This window comes from Electrona antarctica, assembly GCF_951216825.1.
Source record: "Electrona antarctica genome assembly, chromosome: 6".
Taxonomy (NCBI): domain Eukaryota; kingdom Metazoa; phylum Chordata; class Actinopteri; order Myctophiformes; family Myctophidae; genus Electrona; species Electrona antarctica.
This window is the reverse complement of record NC_136811.1, coordinates 50,882,033-50,905,442: the sequence shown is the minus strand read 5'-3', so window position 1 is coordinate 50,905,442 and position 23,410 is coordinate 50,882,033. Positions and strand designations below refer to the sequence as shown.

The 23,410-nt window shown below is 45.0% G+C and overlaps 1 protein-coding gene across 1 annotated transcript in view; it reads left to right on the top strand.

Moving 5' to 3' along the window:
- efna4 (ephrin A4) overlaps positions 1 to 22,832 on the top strand; it is a gene marked incomplete at its 3' end in the record, with an annotated part of 70,752 nt that extends 47,920 nt beyond the window's left edge. Inside the window, exons 2-3 of the mRNA XM_079502572.1 lie at positions 16,929 to 17,254; positions 22,756 to 22,832. Of these exons, the coding sequence (XP_079358698.1) occupies positions 16,929 to 17,254; positions 22,756 to 22,832 (403 nt within the window). The remainder of the gene's footprint in view (positions 1 to 16,928; positions 17,255 to 22,755) is intronic.
- Positions 22,833 to 23,410: the final 578 nt, after the last annotated feature.

Sequence of the window (23,410 nt, the reverse complement as noted above, 5' to 3'; positions counted from 1 at the left end):
GGCGTGTGAACAAGCTGCGAAAGTAATTTTCACCATGTGGTTGTTATATTTCTTTTACTTGTGCGTTCTCAGTATGCATGCGTAGCAGATCCACAAGCTTGTCGATCTGCTACTTTCTGTGTTAAAGCTTTAACACAGTACGGATGGATGCTGGTGTTTTAAGTGGTTTAGAGATGGGATCACATTTGAAACTGCCTGCCTGCCTGTGGTGCAAATCTCATTTTGCTAAAGAATCTTGAGTGTGTGGTGTGGTGTGTTTTCTGGAGTTGCTGTTCAGACTTCAGAAAGAATGTCAAAAACAAATATTGGATTTTTTCTGGGGCTGTCTGTCAGTCTGAACTCAACCTGACATGTTTTTGCGGGGGGTTTACTACACTTTACAGTAACACACGCACCCCAACACTGGGTGGAAGGAGGGATAATTGGGGCAGCTATGCATGGGCACATGCATTTAGCCACTAAGCAGCATGTTTACTGGGGGGGGGGGGGGGGGGGGGGGGGGGGGTTTGAATGTCATTGGGGGCCCGGGGGTGGGGGAGGGGGGTTGTTTTTGGCAGCATACACCCCCAGCCTCACAGCATGGGATCATGCATACTTAAAATGGTACGTTCCGGTTGTTTGTGGGGCCAGTAGTACATGTGAAGTTTCAGGCCAGGCATTCTCTCATGTAATTTAACTGAAATTACATCTTGTTTACATAACCGCAAATCCTTGTTTTATTTTTTGTGGAGGGGGGGGGGGGGGTTCTTGCGCTGTGCAAGCGATACCATTCTGCCAATCAGAAGCTGCTCTTGCGCTGCTGTGTGTGTGTGTGCCTGACGAGGGCAGAGGTGGGCGTGCATGCGTGCCAGGCTTCCCACTGCGCCACTAACCTCAGAGAGCTGTGTGCGTGCTCGCGTGCGTGCCTACCCGCTGTGCCACTAACCTCAGAGAGCTGTTAAGAACACTGCGATCAAACACCACACCCCACACTGGCTCTGTGCAGGAGTTATTTGCATGTTTAACACATCAAGACCTAGTAAAAACATTTTTTTTTTTAAAACGTTATGTAGGCCTATAGTATGATGCTGTAACAGTGCTGCTCAAAATTGTTCATGTCAAGGACCCGCAAAATGATATATATTTGGCCGCGGAACCCCCCCACCCCCCTCCGTTCCAGGGACCCCCAGAAGCAAAGATATATATATATATTATATATATATATATATATATATATATACAGTATATGTTGCTGTCGTGAGGAAACCACCAAAAATTAAACCAATTAAAAGTAGTAAAAAGCTAAAAGCAGCTAACTCCACTACCTCTCCCCCTCTCAGACTCATGCAAGTAATTGACAATATATAAAAGTCACAACACCAACCGTGATGAGGCAGTATTGCTTTGTTTTAAAAAAAATATTCTTAATTTTGTGCATTTCCTTCAAAATGCATATTTCTCAATTCCTGAAAAATGGACATTTTAGAGTTGCAGTGCTTTCTTCCTGACAGCAGAGAGATACAGCTCAAAACTAAAATGACACGGATGCTTTCCTGGTTCCTATGGGTTAACAGATTGAGTAACCTTCCATCCTCATCATGTACATCTTACACAATGTCCCCGTTTCAACCACGCTAACCCTTGGGATGCTTATTTTGGGCATGTCGGTACAAGGCCAAATATTCTCCAAAATAGCCTAGGCATGCATGCTTACTGCTTAGCCTATTGCTCAATTCATACATAGCGTTGTGCAGCAGGAAAAAAAATGGAGACTGGCCATAATTCCGACATCCCATTACTTAGGAATGGCTGGTATTGGCTGGCATTGTTAGTCGGACCAGAGTAAGAAAGTGGCGACACTAGCGTTGACTCCCATTGTAACAATGGAATGCGGAAGTGCTCATTCTATCTCAATGGGATATAGTTCCAGCCATAGGAGCAATGTTTGGAACTATAGCCCACAGGCACCCGCTTTGCGGCGAGATCAAAGCGTGTCGCTACACTCTGAGTCAGACTAACGGGAGGTCGGACCAGTGCCGTGTTACCCAAAGATTAGCAGATGTATACGGTCACGACATGTTGCATCGCAACCACGTCGTGATCTTGTAGATCGCGTTTTAGAAAATAGCTGATCTGAGCTGTATGAGAGAGATTTTTTTTTTACACCCGGATACCCATTCCAGGCAGTGTTGTTTTTGGCAGAAACTTTTGATTTTAGTCAGTCTCTTGAATAGTTTTAATTTAGTATTAGTCACGTTTTAGTCACCTGGAATGTTTTAGTGTTAATCTAGTTTTAGTCGACTAAATCTACAGTTGATTTAGTCGACTAAAATGTATTTTGGCGGGCCTTGATGCCGTCGTAATGACTGTTTTTACACTTGCTGAAAATAGCAGATCAAACAAGCTCGTAGAGCTGCTATTTTCAGCATGCAACCAATTGTAAAATGACTTATACTGGATCTCTTGATCTCTTGTCCACTAGTCCCTTCCTAACATTTTAGTCTAGTTTTTATTTGTTGACGAAATTGTCAGTAGGCTATATTTAGTCTTAGTTTTAGTCATCATAGCTTAGTTTTCATTTAGTTTCCATTTAGTTTTCGTCAGTGGAAAAAGGTAGTCGACAAAAAAAATTCGTCTTAGTATTAGTCGACGAAAACAACACTGCGTCCAGAACCAGCTTCAGACGCGCCTCCTCAGGAGACTTGGCTCAGATCTGAACCCATTTGATTTGGCGATTAGGAACCCGTTGCGACCACATGCCCTTTGCTGACGTCGACCCCCAGGCAGGGTTCGAACCCACAACCTTCTGCATGATGAAAGGCATAACCACTACACCAGGGTGGCCCTAGCTGATCTGTATAAATGAGCCGATCTGTGAGAGATAAAATATAAACCAGACAATGAGATCAAATGAAAGCTGATCTATAAGCTCACGACACGATGCATGGTGGTGAGCTTATACTGTATATCCTCTATCTTTCAGATTGCCTGTTTTTGGTTGTACAGTATCACAATGTCAGACTCAAGTGGTTGACAGTGTACTTTACACAGCTGATCAGCTTTATAGATTGGATCTTTGTTCGTTTACAGTAACTGGTGTCTAAGCCGTCTAATCTAAGCCGATCTCATAAAGCCCACAGCATGTTGTGATGTGACACGTTAGTGGGCTTATTATATAGGTATAGGCTTATAGATATAACACTGTAGATGGGCTCATACTTTAGGCTATTTCGGTGGTTGCCTGTCAGCCTCAACACCGGCGTTCTTCTGTCAACGAGGCAGTTAGTCGACTGTCTAACCAGAACAGACCCCGAGTCAAGTCAAACAGCATTAACCCATTTTGGACTGAGGTCGATAAAAGAAGGCTTCTAAATCCTAAACATTTTCTGAAAAAACCCATGTTTCTATGTCAGTGGTGCTCAACCTGTCAAGGACCCCCAGAATGATCTCTATTGGGCCACGGACCCCCATCTCAAAATATGTAGTTCCAGGGACCCTCCCAGAAGCCAATATTTTAGTTAAAAATGTTCACTCTGAAATATATATTCAAAGATGTGTGCCACATTTTCACGACTTTTAAAAAATAGCAGACCTACAAGCTCATAGTGCGCCACCGAGTGGCGCACTACGAGCTTGTCGATCTGCTATTTTTCAATAGTATAACATATTGCTTTAAAACACCAAAAGGGGTTCCCGTTCAGAATGGCTTAAAGGGATGTCAGTGCCCTGTGCCCACATGCTGTACTGTACATAATACATACATTACATGCTGTACATTACCAGCCGTGCGCCTGCAGAGAGAGAGAGAGAGAGAGAGAGAGAGAGAGAGGGAGGGAGAAGTGTCGCCGTATCAGAGCGGCTGGAATGAGAGATGAGAGCAAGAACGCTGTGTGGAGCTTATTAGCGTCAGCATGCACGGAGCAGACAGGCTCGCAGCCTCTTTAACAGCTCTTCCCCTCACTCCCTGGGGTCTGCTCATGAGATGAGCTGCTGGCTGCAGCACTTTCACTGTGCACTGCGTACGTGTGTGTGTAGTTGTGTGTGTGCGTGCGTGCGTGTGTGTGTGCTGGGATATTTCCGTCCTCCTGCCATGGTGTGCATACTTATTCCTACTACTACTGTTACAGTACAGTGTATAATACCGCTGCTATACAACTACTACTACTATATGTATATATTGAAATTTAATTTAATTTAGAGGATAGCCCCTTGAGATGCATCATCTCGTTTTAGAGGGGGTCCTCGGGCACAACACAATGATTAACTTATATGTATTATAGGGATGCGCCGATCAGGTTTTTTTTGGGGGACCGATCACCGATTGTGTTTCTCACGATCGACCGATACCGATCTTGTGCGTAAGTGGGAACATTTTAATATTTCCAAAATTGTTCAATTGTATCAAAACCCACGTCAAAACTGTTCCTGTGTGTGTGTGTGGGGGGGGGGGGGGAGGAGGAAGGGGAGAATATTTAGGCCTGTCACAAAGATGCAAAAATGATATCATACTATATATCTGATTGACTTTTAAACCACTTAAATCAGTGGTTCCCAAAGTGGGGTCCGGGGACCCCTAGGGGTCCTTGAGAGAGTTCCAGGGGGTCCCAGGCTAAATGATAATTAGGAACCAAATGGACCCTTATCTATGGGTCTGTAACTCAGAGAGTGTACAGGGTCCATTTGGTTCCATTTGTACACACTCAGAGTTAAATTAACTTTGATTTTACAATATACATTGGGGTCCCAGAGATAGAGATGCCATTAAATGGGGGTCCGTAACCTATTGCATATCAAACTGAGGGTCCTTGAAATTAAAATGGTTGAGAAAAACTGCTATAGAGCCGTAAAAATGGTTCTCTTATGGGGGTCCCTGGTATATCTTTTCTAATGGGGGTCCGCGGGCCAATTACTATCAATTCGGGGGGCCTTGGCATGAACACGTTTTTTGGAAGCACTGACTTAAATGGTACAAAAGATGGGTTTTCTAATCCGGTGCACTCCTGTCACTTGTATTACATTCAGCAGACAATGAGGAAGAACATTGGCTTCCAAAGTTTGCAGGATTGGCCCGTTTTGAACAAGATTCCTCAAATCATGAAATGCAGGCCTGGCTGTCTAGATTTAGAAGACATTTCGATGCTCTTGCTACTGAAATGATCTATTATTTATATGGCGAAATCCCTTCATTTAACATGCATCTCAATGGGACAGCTTGCCATGTCTCTCGCTGCTATTAAACGTGCCTATTGGACAAGAACGGGTTGGGACTTATCAAAGGGCTAATGTATGTTAGTTACAAAACATAGCTGGTGGTTCTGTCTGACAGCAGAGATATATTTGTGCCAGTGATTCGACTTCGGTGTCATGACTTGGTGTCATGACTCTGGTCCCACTAGAATTAATCAGGTAATCGATGAACCAAAACCTTATTGATCCATTTCTCAATAACTTCAGAATTCATTCTGTGATGGAATCGATTCTTGATCCCCATCCTTGGCTATTGCTACTTCTACTTCGACATCTATTATTGTCTCCACCAGGCCGAAGGCATGGGGAGAGAGTATTTTTTGCACTCCGTCCGTCCGTCCGTGTGTGTGTGTGTGTGTGTGTTTGTGTCCGTCCGTCCGTCCGTCCGTCTGTCCGCCCGTCCGTGTACAGCTAATCTCCGACACCGTTTACCCAGTCGATGGCAAATTTTGCACACACACTTCCTGGATGCCAACGATGAACCTCTTCCCAAATTTTCCAGAACGGCCTGTTATAGCGCCACCAGGAGGCCGACTTTTGAAAAAACAAGTTTTTTTGAACAATTTTTTTGATAATACTCCTCCAGATTCTGTCCAAAAATCCTGCAAATCGTTACACACTATCTCTATAGTCATGTATGTGTTCAAGACGGATGTGTCTGATATTTCATATTCCATCCTAATTGACTAACATTGGCTTTCAAAGTTTGCAGGATTGGCCCGTTTTGAACAAAAAGCCTCAAATCATGAACGCAGCGTGCAATTTACGTGAAATCTTTCACAGACTTTCTTACTAGGCTGAGGAATATATCCCACACTTTTCACATTGGCCTGTTATAGCGCCACCAACAGGTGGATTTTTGCAAACACACATTTTTGGAACAAAATGCCTCAAATCATCCAATTGCCATCCATTGGCCTCTTATAGCGCCACCAGGACACCACATCAAAACTTTATATCCATATATGCAGATCTAGGTGACGATCCAGTCTCCTCCATGTATGGCTATCCAGGGATTGATGAGGTCAGCGGCGTCATCTTCACGGCCATATATGGAGATGGGACTTCTCCTTGTAACAGAATATAGCTACATTGCAGTATTGATACAGTGCTTTAACTGCTTTTACCTCAGTAAAACATGGAAGTACTTCCTCCATCAGTGCTACTACTACTACTACTACTATGGTTTCCCCGTGTGTGTGTGTGTGTGTGTGTGTGTGTGTGTGTGTGTGTGTGTGTGTGTGTGTGTGTGTGTGTGTGTGTGTGTGTGTGTGTGTGTGTGTGTGTGTGTGTGTGTGTGTGTGTGTGTGTGTGTGTGTGTGTGTGTGTGTGTGTGTGTGTGTGTGTGTGTGTGTGTGTGTGTGTGTGCGTGCGTGTTATGTAGTAGGATGTTCAGTATTCTCCAGGCTGCTACAAGACTGTTGTAGCTTTAATTATTCTCTCATATAAAAGGATCAAAGATCCCTACAGCTACAGTCACACCCTCTGTGCATGCAATAACAGTGCGCACGCACGCACACACACACACACACATACAGCAGTGTTTTCAGGCATATTCCATTACAGCTAAACGTGTGCGTGTGCGTGTGTGTGCGTGTGTGTGTGTGTGCAGTACATTTATTTAATTTATGCAAATTCTAACCACTCAAACCCTATGTACGTAATTGGCTGGAGTTCCCCAGGGATCTTTACTTGGTCCACTCCTTTTTTCGCCCCTCTAAACTAAAATAAACTTTCGATCGAAACTTTCTAAAAACGGTCGATCTACAAGCTCTCAACGTGCCACAACGCAAGCCTCTCTAATCGGTACAAACTGTAAAAGCTTATAGATCGGCTATGTAATGTGTTACTAATTTACTGTGTTCCCAGTGCACAGCACGGTGTGTAGAATCGATGAATTCAAGCAGCTGAGCTCAGCGGCCTTGTGGTCAGAGTGTCCACCCTGAGCCTGCAGGGGGTCGGGGAGGGGAGTCAATCCGCTGTGTCATACCACAGACATGGTATAGGACTCTGGTACCCAGTTGCCTCCCTGCTTGGCACTCAACATCAAGAGTGGGATTGTGCATGGGCAAGTCCCTGAGACATACTAGCGTCATGTCCAGGGGTGTACTTTACTTGTACATTATGGCTGAGGGGTGTACTTGTACGTCATGGCTGAGGGGTGTACTTATGTATGTCAAGTAGGCTCAGACAGAAACCTGATGGAGTTTCCAAGGATACTAAAAGGATATACAAAAATATACTTGGATGAATTCAGACTGATCATGGCAGTGTAGCATTAGTAGGCCTCTCACAATTATTACATAATTGTCTAATCTCAATTATTTTAGATAATGACAATTATCGTCGTCATCGCCATAATCATTTCCATGTTGAGTTTTCAAAAATAGTGGAAATAGCAGATCTACAAGCTCAATACGTGTCAAAGTTATTAGATTATCAAGTCTATCTGTCAATCTGGTTATGTACCTTTGAGCATCCCTCACTCTGGGCAGGTAATTAAGTATTTGGGAACAGAAGCATCTCTATAGGGGCGACTGTGGCTCAAGAGGTAGAGCAGGTCGTCCAATGATCCATGGGTCGGCGGTTCAAATCCCGGCTCCTCCTGGCTACGTCGAAGTGTCCTTGGGCAAGACACTGAACCCCAAATTGCTCCCGATGTGCTGGTTGGTACCTTGCATGGCTTCCGCCGCAATCGGTGTATGAATGTGTGTGTGAATGGGTGAATGTAATGCACAATCTATGTAAAGCGCCTTGGATAAAGGCGCTATATAAATGCACCATTTACCATTTACCATTTATAGGGTCTTGGAGAGCAGACCCAGTGAGAGATGAGATACTCTCTGCTCCACTCTTAGCCACCCCAGGCTGCTGAGGTGGGCAGAGGTTTGAGGTGAGACCTGGAGTTCAATAGAGGGTATATATATGCGCATGCATAAAGTGAGTGGCAAAGTGAGTTTAATGTCGTTTAGCGGCATTTGATGCAATCATGATATTTCTGTCTGGATGTATGGGCTGTCAAGGCCAGACGGTTATACCCTCTTGTTTGAGAACTATAGAGCGTCGCAGTCCCGCCACCTGTCATGACGACGCCAGGCCCAGGAAATGATTCCCAATGCATTTTCCCCATAGACATTTCAAAAATAATTTATTTAAAGACGGTTACGTCGCGGACAAAGCCAACTCGAGTCGTGACAACTCATGACAACAAACACAATATTTTGGACCAAACAAATAATTACAAAGAAGAAAAACAACAAAAAAAGTGTTGTAACCTGCCGTTTTTTCTTCTTTCTAATTATTTGTTCGGCCCAAAAAATTGTGTTTGTTGTCATGATTTGTCACGACAAGAGTTGGCTTTGTCCGCGGCGTAAACGTCTTTAAATAAATACTTTCTGAAATGTCTATGAGGAAAATGAACGGAGAATCATTTCCTGGGCCCTGGTAGGGGGCGGGACTGCGACGCACTATACCCTCACAAACTCATTTTGGGGGTCCTTGGCACAAAATAAAAAAATTAAAAAAAGGTTTGAGACCTACTGATAATAGAAGGCCTTTGTTGAATCGGCCTCAGCGCTAAATGGCTTAAGCGTATCTGGGTGTACAGAAGTTGTTTTTACTCTTAACGTATCGTGGTTATGAAATGGACTTAATGGACTTTCACTCTCCTTCTTGTGATTTCCGTTCACAGCTGTTTTTCTTTTTTTTTTAATTATGCTGCTGAATTCAAATGTGCTTTTTTTATAATGCATTTCCTCCTTGGCTTAATGTTCTTCTACGTGAAACCCATGTAAGTGCCTTGTTGTGTGAAATGTGCTGTTGTACCAATACAGTAAACTTAGCTCGCCTTGATGCGTCTGGAACATCTCTCCATCCACAGAGGTTTTTCTTTGTATATATACTGTATGTATATCTCAATGGTGGTGACTGTCCTGGTTAAATAAAGGTTAGCCAATGAAAGGGAAAGGTCCGTTATGTCTAATAAAGGTTAGCCAATGAAAGGTTCTCGTTGTGTCTCATATTTCCTGGTTAAACAAAGGTTAACCAATGAAAGGGAAAGGTCCGTTATGTCTATGAATAAAGGTTAACCAATGAAAGGGGAAGGTCCGATATGTCTATGAATAAAGGTTAACCAATGAAAGGGGAAGGTCCGTTATGTCTATGAATAAAGGTTAACCAATGAAAGGGGAAGGTCCGTTATGTCTATGAATAAAGGTTAACCAATGAAAGGGGAAGGTCCGACATTTCTAATATCTCAGACGGTCAAGGCAGTTGGCTGCAGTGTGCACGGCTGAACACAGCCTTTCAGCTGAGAGAATAACCCTGTATCTCCATCATTTCAACATTTTATGCAGTGGCATGCACATATAGACACTAGGGGGTGCTATAGAGTACCACCTGCTCTTGCCCTCTGGACAGCAATGTGCCCTTTTGGAAAATAAATAAGTTTACAGTATGTGGACCATGGTGACATTGATCAATTATTGATAAAGAGCTTCTAATATATTATTTATGCCCCAAAATCTATAAATCTCACACTATTAAGGCAACCGGCCGGTTCCACGAGCTGCACAAAGTGCCCTTTTTTCACTTGAGCACCTGCCCCTCTAAATGTCTGTGCACACCACAGATTTTATGGTTTCTTTTTGGCTAATCAATGCTCTACTAAAATAGCAGCTTCCTTACTGGGATTTTGGGAGGTGTAGTTCCAGACTCTATAGCATTGTGTAATAGTTGTCTGGCTACGCAATAATAATAATAATAAAACTTTATTTGTATAGCACCTTGCATGACATGAAATGCAGCTCAAAGTGCTTTACAGAGCAATGGAGAAAAAAAGAAAAGAAAAGCAAGGCATAAACATTAAAAAACAAGAGCAGTAATGCAATACAGTGAGGACATGAATAACAAAACATTAAAAGATCAATTAAAAGCAAGAGTGTAGAAGTGGGTCTTGAGCTGTGCTTTAAAAATGTCTACAGAGGCTGCCTGTCGAAGGTACAGTGGGAGTTTGTTCCACGCCGCCGGCCCGTAGAAGCAAAAAGCTGCTTCCCCGTATTTTTTTAGTTGCCATTTTTTTAGGCAAAGCGAGCAGGCCAGCAGTGGAAGACCTTAGTGGGCGGTTTGGGACATATTTAGACCTTAGGGGGCGGTTTGGGACATATTTAGACCTTAGGGGGCGGTTTGGGACATATTTAGACCTTAGGGGGCGGTTTGGGACATATTTAGGCAGGCAGTCATGTAGGTAGGAAGACATCACCCCACTTCACCCCTTTTGCAACCAGATCTTATTTTAATGGTTTTTGGGAGAACAGAAACACTTTCCTTGGGGTTTTATGTGGGTAATATCTGTTTTTCTTTTTCTTTTTTTTTTGCGACCACAGGTCTGAAATCTTGCGCAATTCCCGTCACACACCCCAGGCAAGCCCCCAGGTCATCATGACATCACGTGACATCAGGCCCTGGTCACCCCATGTGCCCAGGTCATCATGACATCATCATGACATCATGTGACATCAGCCCCCTAGTCACCCCATGCAGCCAAGCCCCCAGGTGCCCAGGTCATCATGACATCATCATGACATCACGTGACATCAGCCCCCTGGTCACCCCAGGCAAGCCCCCAGGTGCCCAGGTCATCGTGACATCAGACCGATCGGTGAGATCCAATCAGGGCGTGCGCAAATCCCAGCCGTGACCCGGCCCTCTAGACAGAAACACGTTAGTTAGCTCAGGCTAACATATAGAAAGGTCTCATTCGCAATTCATTGGAGTGACAACATGTGGCTCAGCGGTCCAGGCAACTTGGCCGGTAGTCCGAGTCTGGCAGTGTGCCGCGGGTTCGACTCCCGATCCCGACGGCCTTTGCTGCATGTCACTCCCCCATCTCTCTCCCCCATTTCCTGTCAGCCTACTGTCTGTCCCTCTATAAAAAAAATATAAAATAAAGGCGAAAGCCGCAAAAAAAAGAATGAAAAAGAATAATAATAATGGCGCATCTCATCATCTTTTTTTTTGGACATACAAGGTTTCCGCCCGACAGCGACACATTTTTCGCAAAGATGAAATATCACAGATAAGAAGCGAAGTGATGGAGCGAGACTCCCTCGAGGCTGAGTTAATTCTGCAGTCATAAAAGGCATGTTTCAGTCTCTTAACCTTCATCAGACGGCCCATACTTCACTGTAAAATAACAGATGAATGACTGTAGCAGTTTGCTGCAGCACTGTATGGATTTTCTTTTTAAAAAGGGTTTGACCTCGGCAGCTTTTTCTTCTGAATACGGTCAAATGTCCGCTTGGCCACTTGAACCTTCGGAGCATCATCCATATCCCGGGGGCCAAAAATCGCTTGGATTTACAAACTCTCAAGGCCTCGACAAAATGTCCACGTTTTGAGCTCGTACTGTATATTGGTTGTTTTCGGCTAAGATAGTTGTGTGTGTGTGTGTGTGTGTGTGTGTGTGTGTGTGTGTGTGTGTGTGTGTGTGTGTGTGTGTGTGTGTGTGTGTGTGTGTGTGTGTGTGTGTGTGTGTGTGTCTGTGTGTCTGTGTGTGTGTGTGTGTGTGTGTGTGTCATATTTTCAAAAGATAAGTCACACAACACGCAACACAACGAGAGTTTCAAAGAATGAATAAGACCGTGCAGGGAGGGCTTTTAATGTCTCCCCGAAAACAACAAAACAAGCGCCTGAAATAAAATAAGTGAAATACCAACCGCTCCGTGTGTGACAGCCAACAGAAAGAGTCTAGGATGCGGGGATTCGGCAGTGGTTTATGATCGCCCGCTATTGAAGGGTTGCAGCTCTCTGTGGGGAAGATGTCTTCAACAAGCCCGAGACTACGCCACTTTATCGGACAAAACGCGGTGAACTAACACGGTGAAAATCGAGGGACTGGCTTCCTCGTCCACACACCCAGGTCCAACGCTGAACGTATGTCTGTCTGTCTGTCTGTCTGTCTGTCTGTCTGTCTGTCTGTCTGTCTGTCTGTCTGTCTGTCTGTCTGTCTGTCTGTCTGTCTCCACACTCGCACACCAGGCGAAATCAAACAGGCGGTTGACAGGGGTGAGTGACGGGCGTCATGGACAGACGGCTCGGGGACCATTTCGGGCCGTCACAAATGCGCTAAATATTTTAACACAATTAATTAACGCAATTAACGCAATTAACGGTGTTAACGCGATAATTTTGACAGCCTTAGTTAAAAGTTATATTGAGTGGGCCTGGGCCGTGGCTCAGCGGTCCAGGCACCTTGGCCGGTAGCCCGAGTGTAGCAGTGTGCCGCGGGTTCGACTCCCGATCCCGACGGCCTTTACTGCATGTCACTCCCCCATTTCCTGTCAGCCTACTGTCTGTCCCTCTATTAAAAAAAATTAAAGGCATAAGCCGCAAAAAAAAAAGTTATATTGAGTGACGTTTGAACATTGCAAACTTTGCAAATAACTTTAGTATTCAACGTGTCGGGGAGAACAAGCAACTCCTTCCGTGTTGGTATCCTGCTGCGTTGGCGCCCTGTCTGCTGCCTGCCAGGGAAGTGGGAAGAACACTCAAATATAGCAGATCCATGAGCGTCGGGATGCAGCCTTATGGGGGCGTGGGCGGGGCCTTTTGATCTGGCGTCGCGCCATGGCCCTCGGAGGGGTGGAGCCATCACCGCCATGGCCCTCGGAGGGGTGGAGCCATCACCGCCATGAGGGTTAGTCTCCTGGGGTCAGAAGGACACGGTGTGAATCTCCTCCTGGTTCACATGCCAGGGAAACTCACGCCAAGATTCCGCAAATTCACGCAGAATTTTATTATACATTGCAGCATGACACAGATTTAAGTCTCTCGTGTTCTCTCCTCTCTCTCTCCTCTCTCTCTCTCTCTCCTTTGCTGCGCTAAAGTCCTCCTTTCTCATTTTCTCTGGTGTCAGACCGAATACACACACACACACACACACACAATCCTCCACCATGATTTTCCGATCCGGTCCTGTGTTCCCTGACACCCAGTGCTCCCAATCTCCCATGATGTCCCTGTGCTCTCTGTGTGTGCGTGTGTATGTGTGTGCAGGTGCGGATGCATGTGTGCGTGCATTGCTCCTGTGCTGTCGGCAGGTAGAGAGACCGGGTGTAATTAGGGCGTACCCACTGTCTGCCTGGGCGAGAGAGAGAGAGGGGGGGAGGAGAGTTGAAATGAGAGAAAGAGAGACAGACAGAGGGTGAGAGAGAGAGAGAACAGGTGAGAAAATAGGTAGACTGTTGAGGCTGACATGTTGACATTGGTGGCACACCTTCTTAGTAATTGCTCTGTGTGTGTGTGTGTGTGTGTGTGTGTGTGTGTGTGTGTGTGTGTGTGTGTGTGTGTGTGTGTGTGTGTGTGTGTGTGTGTGTGTGTGTGTGTGTGTGTGTGTGTGTGTGTGTGTGTGTGTGTGTGTGTGTGTGTGTGTGTGTGTGTGTGTGTGTGTGTGCACGCACGCACGCACGCACGCACGCACGCTTTCTTGCTTACGTACGTGAGTGTGTGTACATGAAAGAGTGATGGAGATGAATAAAGAATGAGAAAAGACACAAACATTGTCTACACACACACACACACACACACACACACACACACACACACTAGTAGTAGGCTACTGCATAGTAGTGTATATACAGATCACTGGCAGAAACCTTGTATCTCCAGGTTTTCGGGTTTTCTTTTTCATATAAATCAAAGTCCTAGACTGTACATCACTATTTAAAATCCTTTTTAAAATCATGATAAAAAAGGAACAGTTCAGACATACTAGGTTTTCACCCGACGGCACAAGGGCTACTATCTGCACCAAGTAGACCTACCATACATGTAAACAGATCTGCTACCTTTTAACACAACTTAAATCTGAGGGTTTTTGAGTGGTGCAAACCACTCCAACAACTGGCTTTGTACCCGTGTACCCGTGTTCGTACCAAAAAAACGAGCATGGTTGCTATGGTTAGTATGTGACGTCACTGACATCACGTCAGAGTGAATCAATCTCTATATAATCAATCTTTATAGTTATTCCTCAACAGATGTTAGGCATAGTGGCAAAAGATCAGATTGGAGATATTTCACTTTAGAAGACGATATGGAAAAATCAAAAGACCCTGAATTACATAGAAATACCTTAGGGACATGTAGAGGAATAGATACAAATACCTTATATCATTTGTTTGGGTTGAGAGTTAAAGCCGAATTGAAAAAGTACTCAGTTGTTCTATGTATAGTTTGTGATAAATCAAAAGTTCGACTGCAGGATGAAGACTTCTGGTTCTAATGTACAGTAACTATAACAATAAATGTATAGTTGCACCACTCAGTTCACACAAGTGTGTTTTTTTTATACTACTTAAATTGTCTTGAGCAAAAAAATGCAGCTTTTTGTCCCAAAGTGACTGCAAAAAAATGCTGCTTTTTGTTTTGAAATCAGATCCGTCTGAACTGAGTGGTGCTTTGTCACCTGTTGGTACCCTAAACAGACACATTGCTGTTCGTTACAAAAAAAACCTCAGCTTCCCATGATGCACCTGTGCACAGTGTGAAGCTCAACAGCGCCACTTTTTCACCTGTTGGTATGCTAAACAGACATAGGGACCCTAAACAGACAGACAGACAGACAGACAGACAGACAGACAGACAGAGGGACACACGAAAGGGCCTTTCTGTGTGGAGTTTGCATGTTCTCCCCGTGTCCCCTAGGGTAGGTACCCTCACATGTTCTCCCTGTGTCCCCTAGGGTAGGTACCCTCACATGTTCTCCCTGTGTCCCCTAGGGTAGGTACCCTCACAAAAACACGCAGTAATCCTGGTCTCTAAACTAGTAAACAACCTCCCCCTGGCCAGCCGGGGCGCCTGATGGAGGGGAAAGGAACTGGTCGGAATAACGACCAGTTTCTTTTAAAAGTTTAAAAAAACTTTTAAAACTATCTGGGGTGTAACACAAGCCTGAGTAGACGATGACATGATGACATTTTATTTTTTAAACATGAAATATCCCTCATTCTGCCATTTCCTTCAACTGCATGGTCGGTCGTCTGTTGTGCGTGCGTGCGTGCCTGCGTGCCTGCGTGCGTGCGTGCGTGCGTGCGTGCGTGCGTGTGTGTGTGCGTGTGTGTGTTTTCTTTAATAAACTGGCACTTGTGTGTGCTTGCTTGTCACCTGATATTGAACACAGGTAATGAACAACTGATAGGCTGACACACACACACACACACACAGACACACACACACACACACACACACACACACACACACACACACAGACACACACACATCTGCCCATGTTCCTGTTATGTTCTCTTTCCACTTGTGTCAGTGTGTGAACATCCTGTCCTCCGTGTGCTAAACATTCTGAGCATCCATTCAGATCTCAGAGCTGCATGTCCTGTTCATGTTATCCTCTTAACATGATGACCAGTCATCTGTACCCCCTCTCTCTCTCTCTCTCTCTCTCTCTCTCTCTCCCTCTCTCTCTCTGTCTCATGTTATCCTCTTAACATGATGACCAGTCATCTGTACCCCCTCTCTCTCTCTCTCTCTCTCTCTCTCTCTCTCTCTCTCTCTCTCTCCATGGTATTATATACTCCCTCGTCCACTGCCCCTCTCCTCCTCCTCTTCTCCTTGAGTCCTCCGCTCTGTCGCTCCTCAATAAAGACTCCCACTCTGCCTTCTCTCTCTCTCTCTCTCTCTCTCTCTCTCTCTCTCTCTCTCTCTCCTGACCAGCAGCTCTTCATCTCTCTCTCCTGAGGAAGAGGAGGCGGCAATTAAAGCCCATGTTTCTCCTCTTCTCCTCCACCCTCCTGTCTGTGTCGGAGGGATTCTCATGGGTGTCTAATTAAAACACTTCTCTCTTTCCCACCATCTCTCTCTCTCTCTCTCTCCTCTTCTGTTTTACTATTAATGCTTTTACCTCTCTCTCTCTCTATCTCTCTCTCTCTCCTATTCTCCAGTTTCTCCTCTGATGTTCTTTCCATCTGTTTCCTAGCTCCTTTCACCTTCTCTCGTTTCCTGTCTCTCTTCCTGACTATCACTCTCTCCGCCTCTTATCTGCATTTACTTCTCCCTCTCTCTCTCTCTCTCTCTCTCTCTCTCTCTCTCTCTCTCTCTCTCTCTCTCTCTCTCTCTCTCTCTCTCTCTCTCTCTCTCTCTCTCTCTCTCTCTCTCTCTCTCTCTGCTGGGCGAGCGCTGACGCTTTGGCATGGTGGGTCAGATCAACATATGGAATGAATTCTGTACTGGCCATATATGGCGCATGTCTTGAGTGTACAAGGTTTGATGAGGTCAGATCAACATATGGAATGTCAGAACAGGTCAGCTCCATATATGGAGATATAAGGGTGGCAGCGGGGGCAGTGTCTTGAGTGTACAAGGTTTGATGAGGGCCCATCCGTGATATCCCATATCAACCATATGATATCCCATATCAACCATATCCCTCACGCTCCCGCATGAGCGTGCAGGAGGGTTTGCAGGGTCCGATCAGACTTGAAGATATGGGGGTGCCATATACTTTGGTTGCTTTGAAGGCCAGCATCAGAGTTTTGTACGCTTGTGCGGGCGGCGACCGGGAGCCAATGGAGGGATACGTGTTTCAAAACAACTGTCAGGAATTAGAAGACTTTTTTGTAGAATCTGGTCTCACGTCTCAATGGGCCAAAACTAAAAACCTAATTTGTTATGTCTTCTTCTTCCTCCAGGTTAACCGGAGGAGACCTGTGGTCCATCCAGGTGAAGCTCAACGATTACCTGGACATCTTCTGTCCCCACTACCCCGTCAGCACCACCCCCAGCACCCCCGCCCATCCGTCCCCCTCCCCGGGGGGCGCCGAGAGCATGGCGCTGTACCTGGTGGCGGAGCGGGGCTTCCGGGGCTGCGCGGAGACGCCCGGCGCCGTCAAGCGGTGGGAGTGCAACGCGCCGTACGCGGCCTTCGGCCCCGTCCGCTTCTCGGAGAAGATCCAGAAGTTCACGCCGTTCAGCCTGGGCTTCGAGTTTGTGCCGGGACGCCATTACTACTACAGCTGTGAGTGCTACTACTACTGCTACTACTACTGCTACTACTACTGCTACTGCTACTGCTACTGCTACTACTACTACTACTACTACTACTACTACTACTACTACTACTGGGCAGCGGTAGTTCAGGGGTAGAGTGCCTGGATGGTAACCGCAAGGTTGCCAGTTCAAACCCGGGCTCCCCCAGAGTTACTGTCGAAGTGTCCTTGAGCAAGACACTGAACCCCTAATTGCTCCCGATGTGCTAGGTGGTGCCTTGCATGGTTTCCGTTGCCATCGGTGTATGAATGTGTGTGTGTGTGAATGGGTGAATGTAATGCACAATCTCTGTAAAGCGCCTTGGATAAAGGCGCTATATAAATGCACCATTTACTACTACTAATACTACTACTACTGATACTACTACTGCTACTACTACTACTACTGCTACTGCTACTACTACTACAGCTGTGAGTGTGTCAGTGTTAATTGTACGAATACTACAGCTGTGAGTGTGTCAGTGTTAATTGTACGAATACTACTACTACTACAGCAAATACATACAGACATACATACAGACATAGGGACAGTTCCTTGGAGTGGCTGCACCACTCAAAAACTAGACTAAAATGTTAGGCAGGGACTAGTTGGAGAAGAGATCCAGTAGAACTATAAGGTCATTTTATGTTTGGTTGTGGCACTCTGAAAATAGCAGATCTAACAAGCTCACTACGCGTGGCAGCGCGTTGTGAGCTTGTAGTTCGGCTATTTTTAGCACGCAGCCATGTGTAAAATCATCCATTATGATGCCATCAAGGTCTGCCAAAATGCATTTTCAGATCATTTGTTTTAGCCGAATAAATCACCTTGGTGGTGATTATGCCAGCGCCGCTCCGCGTCGGTGGCATAATCACTGGGTGGTGGCTAATCACTGGGTGATTTATTTATCAACAATGACCACCTAGCCATTCATTATCCCTGCATAATGAACCATGAGGCTGATGACAGCTTTATCTCAAACACTTCAATCCAGTGGTTTTCAAAGTGGGGAACAGGGACCCTCAGGGGTCCTTGAGGGGGTTTCCTAATGGACCCTTGCAGGTCTGTAACTCTGAGAGTGTACCAAATGGAACCGAATGGACCCGTGAACCAAATGGAACCGAATGGACCCGTGAACCAAATGGAACCGAATGGACATTTGGTTCCATTTGTCCTTGGAATTAAAAGGATCTTATTTGTCCTTTTGAATTAAAAGGAACTGTATTTCACCATGCTGGGTTATCAAGTTTGATAGATTACTTAAAAAGTGTTACGAAGTGACTTCTCTTTTGATTTTGCACTAAAGTAAAATTCACTAGACTTGACTTTTGTTAAGACAATGTTAAAGTGCATTCATCTCACTTTGGTTTGTCGGTTGGAGAGAGAAATGAGACAAACAAAACAACTTGCTTTTGTTTATAAAAAGAAATACCGAGACATCAACACAGACTGTGATTCTGATGCACGCACGCACGCACGCACGCACGCACACAGGCACGCACGCACGCACGCACGCACGCAGGCACACCTGTGAGGGGGAGGTGAATAAAAACGGTGAATCCATTATTGTCTGAACACAATATGTCCTCCCTCTTTTTATAACCCCCGCCAAGCGACCCACCCCCCCCCCCCCCCCCCCCTCTCTCTCCCACTTATTCCGAACCGCTGAAGGAGAGAGAAGTGATGCAGAAGAGGAGTGAGAGAGAGAGAGAGAGAGAGAGAGAGAGAAAGAGAAGATAAAAGGAGGCCATGATTTTAGTGCCCGTGAAATCAGATAACACTTTCTTTCCCTGTTTTCCTCTCTCTGAGGGCGCGAGAGAGAGGATTGTATTGTGAAAATAAAATACTATATTTCCACAATACATTTTAAATATTTAGATTTTTATTTTTTATTTCTTTACTTCACGCCTATGATGACATACCCCAATAATAGGTTGACAACGACTGTGGTCCTTTTAAGGAGTACTTCCACCTGAGTAGGAGTACTTTAAGGAGTACTTCCACCTGAGAAAATGCTTATTTTCCATCAATTACACAACCCATGAAGCCTTGGAATCTGTTTGTGTTTTGTCGCTTTTCTGAGCGAATATTTTGATGACCGATGGAGACTTGGAGAGTCAGTCGACTCCACCGGTCATCAATTTTTACATGTACGAAGATACTGTGGAGGTTGAAAAATGGGTGAAGTGGTCCTTTAAGCATTTGTGTGTTTTAACTAAGCATTACGTAATGCTTCAGCTATTGAAAAATAGCAGATCTACAGATATAAAAGCAGATCTACAAGCTCGTAGCGCGGCACCGAGTGCCGCGCTACGAGCTTGTAGGTCTGCTATTTTTGAAGAATCGTGAAAAGTGAAAGTGAAAGTGTTTGAGAACGTATAAACAAGAAAACAGTCAGGATTTAGAAGACATTTGCAGAATCGTTCCCAGGTCAAAATGGGTTAAGATCTATCTTGTAATACAGTATTATTACTCTGTATTGTCCAAATATGTGATGAACATTATGTTCCTTTGATGCGTTGCCAAAAAAAAAAAAAGTTCTAGGAACTTTCAAGTGAATAAAATCTTTGAGAGACAGACAGACAGAGAGAGAAGAACTGCAGGAGCAAAAGGAAAGAATCTTTACATAAATTACTGATGTGGATGAATAGAACACACACACACACACACACACACACACACACACACACACACACACACAGAGACACACACACTGACAGAGCATGGGAGAGAGCGCACGCACACAATGTCAGCATGGGAGAGAGCACACACACTGAACACAATGCTGCCAGGCTGTGCCACAGTGAGGGGAACGCTATTGTTACAGTTCCCACCACAGTCCTGTCACACCGTGCGTGCATGTGCGTGTGTGTGTGTGCGTGCGTGCGTGCGTGTGCGTGTGTGCGTGCGTGCGTGCGTGCGTGCGTGCGTGCATCGAGGCAGAGAGCAGGGGGACGCATTACAATGTTTCCCACAGGTCTGACATATAGTGTGTGTGTGTGCATGCGTGTGTGTGCACGTGTGCATATGCACGTGTGTGTGTCATCCATGATCCTGCCACAAAATAACACGACGGTTGTGACAAAGGCGGTTCTTCCGTCTTCAAAGTCCACATGTATTTATAAAAGATAAAATGGTTGACACGGAACGTGCCTCTGCAATTTAAAATGGCAAGAATAAAAATAAACATGAAACGACGCAATAATAAAAAAGCACAAAGAACAGTTGAAAAGGAAAACATAATCTAAATGAAGCAACGAAACCGTGTGGAGAAACTAGCAACGAGTGCTCCTCGGATAGGAGCGCCGATCCCCGCCAGGCCAGGTTGCCTACCCAGGGCTGTGTTGCGGCCCCTTATAGCCCCACCATGAGATCGATTTGAAACATTTGGGATGGCCGTACGGTATAAATTGGCTTTAAACGCAAAGCATAACGTAGTTCAGTGGCGTGCACAGACATTTTGAGGGGCAGGTGCTCAAGTGAAAAAAGGGCACCTTGTGCGGCGCGTAGAACCGCCGGATGCCTTAATAGTGTGAGATTTATAGATTTTGCTTTGTAAGTAATATATTCGAAGCTTTGAATCCAGAAATGATCGATGTCACAAAACTAAAATAAAATTAACAAACTTTCAAAAGGTCACATTGCTGTCCAGAGGGCAAAAGGGCAGGTGCTCTAGCACCACCTAGTGTCCATCTGTGCACGCCCCTGACGTAGTTTATGGCTGATAGGAACGGCTGATTGAAATGAGCACAAAAAAAAATTGGGGGGGAGGGGGGATTCATTAGAAAATACAATCCTGGATTCAGGTTTATGAAATAACTTAAAGGACCACTTCACAACTTCTCTTCCTATAATTGGTCCTAACTAATGTTCATGATAAAATACCAAAAAAAAATCCTACTCAGTCTGTGTCTCATAGGAGGGCTGTGGGCAGTTCAGAAACCCGTCCACCAGTGACATCATCGATGGTGAATCCAAGCTAATAGAAACGGCAGGCTTTCTTTTCCTGAAAAGTTGCAATGCAAAAGTTGAAGCCATCGTTCTCACGATAATAATAATCTAAATATATTTTAAAACAAATCTGCCTAATGATGATGTCACTGGTGGACGGGTGTCCGAACTGCCCAAAGCCCTCCTATGAGACACAGACTGAGTAGGAAAAAATGGTGGTGTTTTATCATGAACATTAGTGAGGACCAATTTTATGAAGAGATGTTGAAAAGTGGTGAAGTGGTCCTTTAATAGAGCGTGCAAATGGAAGGCATGTCACACGACTCGAGAACACCTAAATTACTTGATTATTCTTCATATACAGACAGCATGTCTGTCTGTCTGTCTGTCTGTCTGTCTGTCTGTCTGTCTGTCTGTCTGTCTGTCTGTCTGTCTGTCTGTCTGCAGGACAGACAAACAGGATACAGGCTGACATCCTGACAGGGACTGTGTTTGGGTTGATGTATGAACATCAAGCAGCATCCAAGGTCATGATGACACCCCCACATTCAGGACAGATGGCTGCCATTTGTTTCAAAATGCTTTATACCAATTCCAAGCCACTCATGCCAACATTTATGAAGTTGCAATGTGACATATCCCTGTTTGCGCAAAGTGGTACAAATACTTTCCCTTCTATATTGTGTTTTGACACTCGCTTCGGCAATGTGAACCAATGTCTTCTCGTGCCAATACAAGCTCATTTGAATCATTTGAAATAGATTGTGGCTCACAGATACAATATGGAGGACCTTGGAATTTAAGAGGTTGAGAATCACTGCTTTAATATCTCTCTACACCAGGGGTTCTCAACGTTTTTGGCCGGGGACCCCCGGAAATACTTTGGCAATGTCTCGGGACCCCCGCCCCGCCCCCTCCCGACCCCCAATATAAATTGACTGCTACAATAACCTTAAACCATTTTGGGCGGGAACCCCTTTTGATGTTTTAAGCATTGTTATAATTTAGCTATTGAAAAATAGCAGATCTACAAGCTCATAGCGCGCCACCGAGTGGCGCGCTATGAGCTTGTAGATCTGCTATTTTTGAAAAATCGTGAAAATATATATATTTTTTTTAATATTTTGGGGACCCCCCAAAATAATTTGGCGACCCCCCAAGGGGTCGCGACCCACGGGTTGAGAACCCCTGCTCTACACCACCTCTCTCTCTCTCTCTCTCTCTCTCTCTTCAATTCAATTCAATTCAAAGGGGCTTTATATTGGCATGAGGAAGGTCAGGAATCAAACATTTGCATCGCCAAAACAATAGGAATAGAGAAATGTGTAAACAGAGCCTTGAGAATTGTACATTTCCTGTCAGAAATAGTTATGTATGTATGTATACAATGACTTAGGAAAGGTTAACTTGGGATACACGTTTGGAACAAAATGGCAACAATATTTCAATGTTTTGCATTCGTTCAGTGGTGGAAAGTAACTAAGTACGTGTGTGCGTGTGTGCGTGTGTGTCTCTCTCTCTCTCTCTCTCTCTCTCCAGCTCTACCTATAGATGAAGGACCTCGTACGCCCTGCATGAGGCTCAGAGTCACGGTCTGCAGTGAGACAAGTGAGTAACGTCCTCCTCACATCCACTACCTCTTATCACAACGTCCTCCTCACATCCACTACCTCTTATCACAACGTCCTCCTCACATCCACTACCTCTTATCACAACGTCCTCCTCACATCCACTACCTCTTATCACAAATCTGACCGGCAGCTGACAGCTTCTGATATCGCTCCGATTCTGGGGGGGAAAGCTTTGGAACCGCTGTCTCTAGATATTAACCCATTTTGACCTGAGATCAGATTCTAAAAATGTCTTCTACATCCTGACAGTTTTCTGAAAAAGCTATGTTTCTATGTCAGTCGTTCTTCGATTTTTCAAAAATAGCAGACCTACAAGCTCGTAGCGCGCCACTCGGTGGCGCGCTATGAGCTTGTAGATCTGCCATTTTTCAATAGCTAAAGCATAACATAATGCTAACACCAAAAGGGGTTCCCGCCCAGAATGGGTTAAAGTTATTTTTGTATTATTATTATTGTTAACTCATTTAACGCCGACACCCCCATCTGGTGTCTGAAAAGGGTACTCCAGGACCGCCGCCCGGTCATTTAACCGTATTCATGCCAAAAACGCGGGACCTGTTCTT